Source organism: Apodemus sylvaticus, chromosome 11 (genome assembly GCF_947179515.1).
Source record: "Apodemus sylvaticus chromosome 11, mApoSyl1.1, whole genome shotgun sequence".
NCBI classification, from domain to species: domain Eukaryota; kingdom Metazoa; phylum Chordata; class Mammalia; order Rodentia; family Muridae; genus Apodemus; species Apodemus sylvaticus.
The window spans coordinates 47,672,073-47,685,974 of NC_067482.1; the positions used below are offsets into that span (position 1 = coordinate 47,672,073).

At 39.0% G+C, this 13,902-nt stretch overlaps 1 protein-coding gene across 2 annotated transcripts in view; it reads left to right on the plus strand.

Annotated features, from left to right (window-relative positions):
* Window positions 1-13,902, plus strand: part of Arap2 (ArfGAP with RhoGAP domain, ankyrin repeat and PH domain 2) — a 169,855-nt gene that overhangs the window by 81,339 nt on the left and 74,614 nt on the right. For both annotated transcript variants that reach the window (XM_052199605.1, XM_052199606.1), the window contains exons 10-15: window positions 486-601; window positions 2,630-2,829; window positions 7,879-7,964; window positions 8,643-8,825; window positions 9,241-9,415; window positions 9,856-9,990. In XM_052199605.1, the coding sequence (XP_052055565.1) occupies window positions 486-601; window positions 2,630-2,829; window positions 7,879-7,964; window positions 8,643-8,825; window positions 9,241-9,415; window positions 9,856-9,990 (895 nt within the window). The remainder of the gene's footprint in view (window positions 1-485; window positions 602-2,629; window positions 2,830-7,878; window positions 7,965-8,642; window positions 8,826-9,240; window positions 9,416-9,855; window positions 9,991-13,902) is intronic.

Here is a 13,902-nt window from a genome sequence, read left to right on the forward strand (position 1 = left end):
TGGATACAGGTGAAGATACTGCCAACTGTTCAAAGCAAGAAACATATCTATGGCATTGCCTCTCAATTTCTGAGTTGAAACCCCTTTGCAGGTTTGAAGGACACTTTCACAGGGGTCACATATAAAATAACCTGCATTTTAGATATTTATATAAAAGAATAGTATCAAAATTACAGTTATAAAGTAGTTACAGAAATATTTTATACTTAGGGGTCACTACTACATGTGGAACTTAGGAAGGTTTTGAATCACTGATATCATCAACTTAGCTTTTATACAAACAGCATTAACTTTCAGGGTAGCTTATGCTAGTTCAGTGTTATCATATACTGGAAGGCCCTGCCACTGTGAGAACAGACCCTTTTATTACTAGTTGTCTAAGTGCATCTACATTTGTAGCAACATTTCTAGGAATCCCTAAATAATAAAGACATCATGGCTGCATTTTTAAAATATGATTTTGTATGATTTTTTCTCTATACTAGGATTTTAAGAGTGGACTTGGTATTACCATAATTCCTATGAATGTTGCAAATGTGAAGCAAGTGGATCGTGCTGCGAAACAGTCTTTTGAGATAATCACTCCCTACCGGAGTTTCAGGTGAGCTACTTTTAAGCAAGTGTGTGTGTGTGTGTGTGTGTGTGTGTGTGTCTATGTGTGTGTCTGTGTGTGTTTCTATGACTACTAACTGATCTGGTGGAGGTGTTGTAGTGCTGTTGGTAGTACATTTTATAGAACAGTTATGATCATCTTTTCTCATGCACATTGTCTCACTATCTAGGCATGGAGGAAATTGCTGAAAGTGACTTGGTTAACTACAACAGGCAAAGGTGTTTTCTGTCCATAAGCTGGGAAGAGCAAATGTGTTAATTCTTTCACATTTTAGAAATAATGAAATAGTGTTGTGCTGCCTTCAGATTGTGTCTACTTTCTTTTAGCCCGATCCAATTGGTCCCACTTTGAAGTTGGCTTGAGTTACAGTTGCTGCATGTGATTTCTTCCAATGCCTCAGTTCAGAACCATACTGAGTTTAGTGGATCACATCAAGTCATTGATTGAAATATTTTAACATCTTGATGTATCTATAAAGTGTCTTATGATGTTTGAGTATTTGCATCACTATGACAATGGACAATACTTAATGTACTTACCATATTTTAATCATGCATAATGATTCCATAGGTCCGATGTATAGTATAGACATGGGTACATTTGTTGAATGTAACTACTGTGGTACATTTTTCCCCAATGACACACATCAGGCTGTTGGAGAGTCAGAAGCAATGGTTCTAGGCCTTTAAATGGCTTAATTATTTCTGAGATACTCTTGAGTACATTGATATATTTTCTTTCTCAACATAAGTTTGTAGGCTCCAACTTTGTTTAAAATGATCAAATAAAGAAGACTAAGCTTTAGTTTCACACTTGCAGATCTATAGCGGGGATTGTAGCTCAGTGGCACTGTGCCTGCCGACTTGTGCAGTGCCTTGGCTTCTCCTTTTAACACTTTACCCCTCCCTCTCTCCCTCTCCCTCCCTCCCTCCCTCCCTCACACACACACACACACACACACACACACACACACACACACGCGCGCATGCACACACACACACACATGCACGCACACACACACACACACACACACACACACAAGCATATTCTATACTCAGCTGAATACAGATACAGGCTGTGGCTTACATCTAGGAGAACTTGAAATCAGTAAGAATTTGTTAATATTGTAGTAATGAAGGAATCACAATGTTCTCTGGAAAATTCAATTCTGATAAGCTACTTATTTTATGGACTGTTTAGAAGAATCTAACACCAATTTCCTTCATTATAGTTCAAATCGTTACAGTTCACAGAACAAAAATTTTAATGTGACAGATAAACTTACAGTAGTTTTGTTGTTTGTCACTGTGGAAGATTTGAATATTTCCTATAATAAACAGACAATACATCTTTCTTGAAGGGCAGCAATGCTGTCTAATATTTTATCCATACACTGAGGCACCTAGCCAACACTAAGAAATCAGACTGTGTCAGAGCCGGCTAAAATTGAGTTAGTAATCCCTTAAAATAGTAACCATTTAAAACTTTTCATGTTTCTCAGTCTCTTAATGCCATCTGGCCAGTTTTCTAATTTAAAATATTCCATTTTTAAATCTGACAAAAACCACAATTTCTGGTGGGTGTTTTTTTTCTTTTTGATTATTTTAGTTTTAGAATATGATGCTATAGTTGCTTGGCAATCTATCTCAGCAGTCTTGAAACCGTGCCAGTCTCTTTCTTTTTTATTATATAATCCATTGCTTAAGAGACAGGGCTCTCATTTGTCTTGACCTACCAAGGCAATTCTGTATATTTTGAATAGAAGTAATAAGTGTATTAATCTTAGTTGAAGATATGTGGACAGGGCCATAAGCAGCATGGAGAAAAATGAAAATTAAAAAAAATGATTTGTTAAATTAGATAATTTTTAATAGAAAAAGACAATCCAATACTGCCCAGCAGGCATAATTTTAGCTGCTATTTAATTTGTGGATTAAATGAATATGCAAACTGAACACCCTGCTTAATTGGCCTTTACAAGGGAGATCAATAATGGAGAAATGTTAATTGTTTCAGCTTCACAGCAGATTCAGAGAAAGAGAAACAGGAATGGATTGAAGCTGTGCAGCAGTCGATAGCAGAAACTCTCTCTGATTATGAAGTAGCAGAGAAGATTTGGTTTAATGAGTCCAACAGGAGCTGTGCAGATTGTAAAGCCCCAGACCCTGACTGGGCATCCATCAATCTCTGTGTCGTCATCTGTAAGAAGTGTGCAGGTAATTAGTGATGGGCTATGCTCACCTTGCTTGGTGGCAGATTGGCACTGACTGTTCTTTGTTATCTCACATAATGTGCCCTAGGTAATGGTTGTGAAAACTGAAGGGAGATAAACCTTATCAACTAGAAGTCCATTTGGAAATGTAATACTAGCTTCAGTTTTATCTGGATCCAATATAAAAATTAAATTTTAAGTGTGCAGTAATATTTGGGTTTGCTGGCCCATGTATAGATTTTTAAAATAATACAGTTAAATGTTTTTGGTATTACAATACATCCAGAACAGTTCTGCATATTAGCATGCATACTTTCGGTTATGATCTCATCATTGCCTCAGGATGTACTTTTTATATTGAAGACATTCTAGGCTCTTTTCCTGTACGCGGTATCTGATGTCTCCTGTAGTGTAAGTTTGAAGCATAGTGTTTCCCAGTAGAATTGATGATCATGTAAAAAGCTAGTGATGATGTGTTTTTTAAAAGATAGAGAATGGGGGGAGGGATATGTTCTTTGGGGGTGTGGCGAGGTGTGAGGAAGGGGCTGTACTAACAGGCCCATGTCAAGGCATCCCTTCCAGCTGAGGGACCAGCTACATGATGGTGTAGTATAGAATAGAGTTTATTCAGGGCATGGGGAGAGCAGTCAAGAGGGTCCTAGAGGCAGAGAAAGGCAGGGGGGAGGGAGGGAGGAAGGGAGGGAAAGAGGGCTGGAGGAGAGAAAGAAAGTACAGGAGCACATGAAGAGAGAAGGGAATGGGGAAGGGCTGAAGGGACAGAGCAGGAACAAGAAGGCAAGAGAACAAGAGAGGGAGAAGGGGACAAGCAACCTCCTTCAGAGTGGGTCAGGTCTCTGTTCCTTTTCCCCTCTGCAACTTGAGTTGCTTTCCTGACGACCCAGGAAGCAGCACAGGGTCTTCTCCTCTCTTCACCTGCATTTTCCATCAGCACTTTGTACTCAGCCTTCTTTTCTTTCAACCAGTGCGAAAATTTACACTGCATTTTCCAGTGTATTGGCCTATTCTGGTTTTTTTCCCCATGTGAAAAATACTGATTTTTCAATTAAAAGCCTAATTATTTAAATTTTGTGAAAACATTTTAAACATCCTTCTTCTATTATATGCTTAGAAAAAGTTAAAATTTTTAATTATTTTTTTTTTTACTTATTCACTTTACATGCAAATCACTGCCCTGCTCCTAATCACCCCCTCCTCATGCCTTACCTCCCCTTCTTCTCTGAGTAGGTGGGGGCCACCTAGGTATCTCCCTGGCATCATGGCTTTGTGAGGCTAGGTGCTTTCTCTTCCATGGAGACCAGACAAGGCAACTCAGCTAGAAGAACATATCCCACATGCTTTGGAGATAGCCTCAGGTCCAATTATTCAGGACCCGCATGAAGACATGTTGCACTTCTGCTACATATGTTTGGGAGGCCTAGGTCCACCCTGGGTATATTCTTTGGTTGGTGGTTCAGCCTCTGTGAATCCAAGGGGTCCAGGTTAATTGATTCTGTTGGTCTTCCCCTGGAGTTCCTATCCCCTTCAAGCCACAATTCTTCCTCTTCCGTGAGAGTCCCCAAGCTTCGTCTACTGGTTGGCCTTAGGTGTCAGCATCTGTCTCAGTCAGTTGATGCATGGAGCCTCTCAGAGGACAGCCATGCTAGACTCCTGCCTGCAAGCACAACAGAGTATCATTAATAGTGTCAGGGATTTGTGCTTGCCCATGGGATAGGTCTCTAGTTGGGCTGTTCCCTCAGTCTCTGCTCCATCTCTAATCCCTGCATTTCTTACAGACAGGATAAGTTTTGAGCTGGAAGTTTTGTGGGTGTATTGCTGTACCTATCGCTCCACCAGGGTTTCTGCCTGACCACAAGAAGGCAGCCTCCCCAGGTTCCATATCCCCAGTGCTGTGAGTCATGGCTGAGGACACCCCCATTGATTCCTGGACTCCTCCCCTACCCCAGGTCTCCATTTCTCCCTGCTGGTGCTCCCTACCTCCAACCTCGTCCATTGCAAAATTCCATTCTGCATTTTAAAAATTATTATTATTATTATTATTGGTTTTTTCTGGGTTCTTTTTTTTATTTTCTAAATTCTTTGTTTACATTCCAAAACTCTTTCCCCTTTCCCAGTGCCCTCCTCCCCATATGTCCCATAAGCCTTCTCTATGCCCATACTCCAATCATCTCCCTCCTTTTTCTCTGTCCTGGTACTCCCCTACAATGCTGGATCAGGCCTTTCCAGGATCAGGGCCCTCTCCTTACTTCTTCATGGGAGTCATTTGATATGTTACTTGTGTCTTGGGTATTCAGAGCTTCTGGGCTAGTTAATATCTACTTATCAGTGATTGCATTCCATGTATATTCTTTTGTGATTGGGTTACCTCACTTAGGATGATATTTTCCAGATCAAACCATTTGCCTACAAATTTCATGAATTCATTGTTTTTAATTGCTGAGTAGTATTCCATTGTGTAAATATACTTCATTTTCTGTATCCATTCTTCCATTGAGGGACATCTGAGTGCTTTCCAGCTTCTGGCTATTATAAATAAGGCTGCTATGAACATAGTGGAGCATGTGTCCTTATTACATGCTAGGGAATCCTCTGGGTATATGCCCAGGAGTGGTATAGCAGGGTCCTCCGGTAATGTCAAGTTCAGTTTTCTGAGGAACATCTAGACTGATTTCCAGAGTGGCTGTACCTTTTTGCAATCCCACCAGCAGTGGAGGAGTGTTCCTCTTTCTCCACATCCTCACCAACACCTGCTGTCTCCTGAGTTTTTAACCTTAGCCATTCTGACTGGTGTGAGGTGAAATCTTAGGGTTGTTTTGATTTGCATTTCTCTAATGACTAATTTTTCAAGACAGGGTTTCTCTGTATAGCCCTGGTTGCCCTAGAACTCACCATTCATTCATTCATTTATTATTTATACAGCATCCGGTTTGCATGTATGCCTGCGTGCCAGAAGAGGGCACCATATCGCAGTTTAGATCATTATGAGACACTGTGTGGTTGCTGAGAATTGAACTCAGGTCCTCTAGAAAAACAGCCAGTGCTCTTAATGTCTGAGCCATCTCTCCAGCTGCATTTTGTCTGTTCTTAATCTTGTTTGTGTTTGGTCTATTCTTAACTTGTCTTCTTTGTAATATTTGAGAACTGCAGCTAGTAAGTCTTGGTGTTGGTCTTCCTCAGCTTCAGTAATCTAGTAATCTGCCTTGCTGTCTTAGAAGGTGTCATCCCTGTTTGAATGACCTTACCACTTAATGCTGCTAAAGTCCATGTGTGCCTTAGGCTCTGTTTTCAATTTTTATTTTTATGTTTTTGGTATTAATGTTATTTATCACTTTTATTCAGCACTCATTTATTTTTTTAGAAGATGATTTCTCACTCCCTATGAGAATCTCGAATTAGTTCTTCCAAAGATACTTGAAAATTCCCAAGTCAGAAATAGAGCCACAGTGCAGTCATGTGTAAGCCTGCCTATTTTGTCTTTGCCCTACATTGGTGAGAAGCTTTATTGCCTGGCATATATTCAAGCCTAAACTGAGAGACCCTCCCTCCTAAGCCTCCAGCTGTCCTTAACACAGAATCTCCCCCGCCTTTCTGTTTCTGTCCTCTACTCTTCAGCTCACGTGTTCTAAGTTTGTATGCTTGTCAGTATTGGTATTTTGTCTGCATGTATGTTCATGACGATGTGTATGCCTGGAGCCCATAGAGGCTAGAAACGGGCATAGGCTCCTTTGAAACTAGATCTGCTGATGGTTGTGAGCCACCGTATGAGTTCTGGGAATTGAGCCCTATTCTTCTGGAAGAACAGTCATTTCTGTGAACTGCTGAACCGTTTCTCTGCTTCTCTGAGCTTGTCCGTTCTTGCATAGGCTGCTTTAGCATGTCTGTCTGTGGCTCACAGGTGTCCCATGCTATCTGTCTTTAGGTCCTAATTAAAAGTATATAAAAATGTGAACTCATGCTATGGGGCTTTGTTCCCTAAAAGATTTTTACCTCCTCAATAAAAGAAGAAAAGAGCTTCTGATTTAGTATTGTACCCATTCAAGAATCTTGACTGCTCCGAGGCAAAGAGTCTTTAAGATCAACGCAAGCTTTTATGTAGATGGTTTTAATTTCAGCTTACTTTTGATATATATTGTGTATCAGTTAGACTTGATTCACAGTGCATACTTGATGATGATATAGTTCTGTTCTTCCATTCTTCAAGGGAAGCAGGAAGTAAGATAGAAAGTCCAACTCAGATCTATCTGCTCATTTTTATTATAATTGTTAGTAATAGATTGTCTAGTATTGATACCTGCTTGTACATGCATGAGATTTAACTGACCATAAACGATTTCCTTGTTTTTAGAAATAGCTCAGGAGTATAACCCTATTCACAGGTCCAAAGGCTGAAATCACTTCCTATATAGCCAAGGGAGGAAAAAAGATTTGGTGATCATATGCAGATTATACACATGCATGTGTGTGCAAACATACATATATAATATACATACATGTGTATTCTTTTAAAAAAAATGTTTTATAGCAGTACATGATTGTAACAAATATTGCTACATTTTTGTTTATGCTGTTTTTGTATAATCACCGTAAACACTTTCAGTGTTTTTGGCCTTTAGAATAGTAGAAACTAGAATTAGTAAGGTAGTCCAGCTAGTTAATTTTGTGAGAAAATTCTCCTCACTAACCTAGAAATTTTCTAGTACTCTAGGCTGGTTACCAGGCCAAAAGGATGACTATGTCCCACCAGTGCTAGTCTTACAAGTATTTACCCCAAGACCTAGCTGTTTTTATGTGGTTTGGGAAGATGGAGTTTAGGTCTTTACATACAAAGTAAGTTCTTTATTGACTGAAGTCTCCCTCCATCCTTCTCCTACACACAGACGTTTGGAAGGTTGGGGAGGGAAGGGATTGTGAGGAATTGAACATAGGATCTCACCTTGGAGCTTTATTCCCAGGCCTGCTATACACATTAAAAAAACTAAAGGAAAATAAATTCACATTCAAATTAAAATGCAAATACAATTATCTCTCCCTTCAGGACATCATAGATCTTTGGGACCAAACGACTCTAAAGTGAGAAGTTTGAAAATGGATGCCAGTATTTGGAGCAATGAGCTCATTGAGGTAAGACCTGTCCATTGGGCACGGTGACTGTATGAGACAGGCAGTAGGTAGGAATCAGTTACTTTTTAAAGGGGTTCTTAGATGGCATTCTCACTGTGGTATGAAAATGGCATCTAGCTTCCCCAATTAGACAGTTGTTTTTAAAATAAAGACTACAAAGAACTTTAATGATACTCAAAATATAAAGATGTGACAACTCTGATGAAAGTGAGAACTCAGTTTCTTTTTTAACACTTATGGAAAAGTATTAGACAAGGGAATGAACAATGTTAGTAACATTTAGTATTCTCTGTCTGGGCTGAACCTTGTCATTAGTCCTCTGGGTCTGTCTCACTGTTGCATGTCTCCATTTCCCTGCCTGTCCTGTTTTCTCTTGTTGAGACAGACTACTTGTGCAACCATTTAAGTGAATTTGTCTCAACATGAGTTTGAAGCGTAAGAGGACTTTCATTGTGCTTGTGTGGCCTGTGGTTGCTTTCTCAGATGATTTTGTGTTAGAAATAGTGTCTCCTGTCTTTTTAGTTGCCTTGAGAGTTCAGGATTTCATGCTTCCTTCTATATTTTATATTGAATTGGGGGTTTAGTTTAGATTTAGTTTAGAATTGGAATTAATTTTGAAGGTTCAAGTACATTTAATGAAATTGTACTTTTTTTTTTTTTTTGCCTTTTCCATTCCAGCTATTTATTGTCATTGGAAACAAGAGAGCAAATGACTTTTGGGCTGGTAACCTTCAAAAAGATGAAGAATTACAGATGGATTCACCAGTGGAAAAGAGAAAAAGCTTTATTACCCAGAAATACAAAGAAGGAAAATTCAGAAAGACTCTTTTAGCATCTCTGACCAAAGAAGAGTTAAATAAGGTGAATAAAATAGAGTACTGTACATGGATTTAAATGTCATAAATCAATATATGTCAGCACTCAGCGTAGATCATTTAGTGGATACTTTAGTATGATGTTCATAATGTTTTAAATTTTTCAGCACCAGCCTTTACCAAATATTATCATACCAAGTCTTTCAGAGCATTCATGATGGATTGGAAGGTTCAGAAGGAGAACATCGTTCAACTAAGACAGTGAACTAAGACTCTGAGTTCTTGAATTATAACTTTAACTGGTGCAGAGTTGACCTTTGGTCCATACTGATGTTAAGGTCAAAGATGTTATTAGTATAGGAAAGGAGGAACGCACGATTTGTTCACACATTGTCAGACTTGCCTTTATTTTAAGAGCTGGACTCGCATTCACTTCCCATAAATGTTCCCTGAATGGACAGGCTCTGTGTGCTGCAGTAGTAAAGCCGGACGTGCTAGAAACAATGGCCCTGCTGTTCAGTGGAGCAGATGTCATGTGTGCGACAGGAGACCCCATGCACAGTACCCCTTACCTGCTAGCCAAGAAGGCTGGGCAGAGTCTACAGATGGAATTTCTCTACCATAACAAGTTCTCAGGTTTGTCTGTTACCCTGTACTGACTGCAGTCCTCAGATGTACCTCTGAAAAAAAATGAGGCACAAATATACTAATCTTCAGCCAAGAAAAAGATGAAATTAGTAAAGAGCTGCCTTATAGCAGAAAAAAAAAAGCATAGGATATATATCTTTTATAGTACTTTAATCTTATAAATGGAAGATTAAAATAGTTAATTCCACATTATCATTTCTTCTAAAATTAAAATCCGATTTTCATATTTGAATAATAAGTATGGCTTAAGTATGTGCTTCTTTGCAAATTTTATGCAAAGTGAAATAAATCTCTGTATTATTTAATCATAAATCGGGACCTATTTTTTTCTAATTCAAAACTTGGTTATGAATTCCTAAAGAAAAGAGAACTTTATCATGTTTTTTTATTCATGTTAAAAGTGTAAAAAATTGCTTTTACCTTTCTAGATTTCCCACAGTATGATGCTCATGCTGAGGGTGGGTCAAGTCAGGATGCTGCCCAGTCCACGTTCCTCTGTGATTTCCTGTATCAGGCTGCTGCCTCTGCCTCTAGAATCTCCACAGAGAAGAAGCTACTTGAAGGTATCCTTTCTGTTCCTCTTAGATAGTGTTTCTGGATAAAACTTTTTCTCTGGCATTTGTTCATCTGAAGCAATTATGTAACTGTAAACACTTTATAGTGTAATTATCCCAAATCAGAAATGCTTCAGACCAGAATTGTTTCTGATTCCACGTTGTTTTTTTTTTGTTTGTTTGTTTGTTTAGATTTGTGAAGATTTTCATTGCCATTACCAATTAAATGTTAGTAACAATTAAATGTTCCAAAATAATCTTGAATGTAAAATTCTAAATTTGGGAGAAATTGATTTCTCCCAAAATTGTTTGGGAGAATTGATGTTAAATTTTTTCAGATTCTTGGAACACTTAATTTCATATTTATTGATAAAGTTTTATTTTAAGTTTTATTTTATTAAATTTGGAAAATTCCAAAAGCAGAATTAAGGTTAAACAGTACATTATTAGATTTTTCTAACAAAAAGAATTCTATCCTGTCATCTGGGCTTTGAGGACTTTATGCTCAGTAATTAGGGCCTCATAGAGTCTAGACCAAGATGATATATTGGACTTCAAGGGAAGAAGGAAGGAGCAGTTCAGTAACTCAGTCCTGACTGTGTGATAGCCTCCTCCTCTTCCTCCTCTTCTTATTTTTTCATTATTTTCTTTATTTATATTTTAAACGTTATCCCTTTTCCTGGTTTCCCCTCTGAAAGCCCCCTATGCCATCCCCCTCCCCCTGCTCACAAACCCACCCACTCCTACTTCCCTGTCCTGGCATTCCCCTACAGTGTGGCATCAAGCCTTCTCAGAACTAAGGACTTCTTCACCTTCCATTGATGCCAAACTAGGCCATCCTCTGCTACATATGCAGCTGGAGCCATGGGTCCCTCCATGTGTATTCTCTGGTTAGTGGTTTAGTCCCTAGGAGCTCTGGGAGTACTGGTTGGTTCATATTGCTGTTCATTCTATGGGTTGCAAACTCTCTAGCTCCTCTATGATCAGTCCAATGGTTGGCTGTGAGCATCCACCTCTGTATTCGTCAGGCACTGTCAGAGCCTCTCAGGAGACAGCTATATCAGGCTCCTGTCAGCAAGCACTTGTTGACATCCACAATAGTTTCTGGGTTTGGTGTCTGTTTATGGGATGGATTCCCAGGTGGGGCAGTCTCTAGATGGCCTTTCCTTCAGTCTCTGCTCCACACTTTGTGTCTGCATCTCCTCCCATGGGTATTTTGTTCCCCCTTCTGAGCCTTTTCTTCTTGACAGCAATGTGGTAGCATAGTAGGAAAGAATACTGTTTTCTACTCTATACTCACATGGTTGCTTTGTTTCTCCCAACCATACAATGATTTTCATTGTTTTGGTTTACTTGGCTTAAGGAGTAATAATTGACAAGTTTTACAAAAGGTTTGCAAGAGTAACCCATGCATCAAATCTAATAATTACTAAAATCTTTGCATAAACAAAGCACTTACCAATACTTTTCCCTATTTGTTGAGAATTCTAGAGGCATTTTTTTTTGTCCATTTGGAATATTTTTTTTCAAAGCAATTTCAAACAGAGATCTAAGGTTTAGTTACACAGTACACTAGAATCATTTAAAAATAACCTCCTGGCAAGAAGTCTTTGTCTTTTTCTGTACTACTTATTAACATGTTTTATAGATTTACACTCAGCACAGACTCTGCTGCTACCAGACCCGCTCTGTTCTCCATCCGGCCCTGCCTATGCTGTGGCACCACCCTTTTGTCCACTTAACATTTGCCTTGTAGCTTCCTTGTAAACTTTTGTTAAAAAAAGAACCAGACTGAATTACTTTCAGAATAGTAATCAGATCCTGTCCATCCAATACTCAAGGGTAGAGAACAGGAACCTACTACTGACTTCATCCCCTGGTACCTGTGTTTAAGACCTGCACTCTTTTTTTTATTCGATATATTTTTTATTTACATTTCAAATGATTTCCCCCTTTCAGGCCCCCCACTCCCTGAAAGTCACATAAGCCCCCTACCCTCCCTCTGTTCTCCTATCCACCCCTTCCCACTTCCCTGTTCTGGTTTTGCCCTATACTGCTACACTGAGTCTTTCCTGAACCAGGGGTCACTCCTCCGTTCTTCTTGGACATCATTTGATGTGTGGATTATGTTGTGGGTATTCCAATTTTCTAGGCTAATATCCACTTATTATGAGTGCATACCATGATTGATCTTTTGAGACTGTGTTACCTCACTTAGTATGATGTTCTCCAATTCCATCCATTTGTCTAAGAATTTCATGAATTCATTGTTTCTAATGGCTGAATAGTACTCCATTGTGTATATATACCACATTTTTTGCATCCATTCTTCTGTTGAGGGATACCTGGGTTCTTTCCAACTTCTGGCTATTATTATAAATAGGGCTGCTATGAACATAGTGGAGCACGTATCCTTATTACATGCTGGGGTATCCTCTGGGTATATGCCCAGGAGTGGTATAGCAGGATCCTCTGGAAGTGATGTGCCCAGTTTTCTGAGGAACCGCCAGACTGATTTCCAGAGTGGTTGCACCAATTTGCAACCCCACCAGCAGTGGAGGAGTGTTCCTCTTTCTCCACATCCTCACCAACACTTGCTGTCTCCTAAGTTTTTAATCTTAACCATTCTGACTGGTGTAAGGTGAAATCTCAGGGTTGTTTTGATTTGCATTTCCCTAATGAGTAATGAATTGAGCATTTTTTAAGATGCTTCTCAACCATCTGAAGTTCTCCAGGTGAAAATTCTTTGTTTAGCTCTGTACCCCATTTTTTAATAGGGTTATTTGGTTTTCTGGGGTCTAACTTCTTGAGTTCTTTGTATATATTGGATATTAGCCCTCTATCTGATATAGGGTTGGTGAAGATCTTTTCCCAATTTGTTGGTTGCCGATTTGTCCTTTTGATGGTTTCCTTTGCCTTACAGAAACTTTGTAATTTTATGAGGTCCCATTTGTCAATTCTTGATCTTAGAGCATAAGCTATTGGTGTTCTGTTTGGAACTTTCCCCCTGTACAGATGTCCTCAAGGGTCTTCCCCAGTTTCTTTTCTATTAGCTACAGAGTGTCTGGCTTTATGTGGAGGTCCTTGATCCATTTGGAGTTGAGCTTAGTACAAGGAGATAAGGATGGATCAATTTGCATTCTTCTGCATGCTGACCTCCAGTTGAACCAGTACCATTTGTAAACTCCCATGTCTTGCCCCATAGCTTCATCTGTTTCTGGAAAGGCTGTATTCTTTACTCTTGTCCTATCTAGATGTCATATTTTCAGTTTGATGCTTTCCCAGGTCATTTCATTGCCACTTATCAAGGTCTTTTAGTCACCCTACCCATGTATTCTCTGTACCATAGGATCATCATCTGAGGATGCAACAGTCCCAACATGTAACTTACAAAGTCCAAGATACCTACTAATTCATTACTTTGCTTACTCCTTCCCTTAGGAGTGATGATCCATGATGCTTTCACAGTTTTGTTCAGGCTCATCAAATATTTGGCACCCAAATCAGTGGTAACACATAGTTACTGCACGATGACTACCTGTTGAGTGAATGACTCTACCGTTAGGAAAGTTAATAGCAAATTAAAAATATCTAAATAACTTGTTAGTAGTCTTTGATTGTGTGTGTGGTTTTAGATCATGAGCCCAGAAGTTTGACTAGAGTATGATTTATGATTAATCGACTAAAATTTTAAAAAGTAGATGAATAAAATCTCAGAAAAAAATGCTTAAATTTCCTGTAACACCTAATTTATAACTTGAACTTCATTATCTCCCTTGGAAAACGTGACATGCAGGGTTTAGTACTTTCTGAGTTTTTGGCATACAGTGAGAATCTTGTGTATATCCCTACTCCCACACAGAAATGAAGAACCTTCTAAATTACAAGATACAGTTGCTGGCGCAAGGCATATTTTGTCAA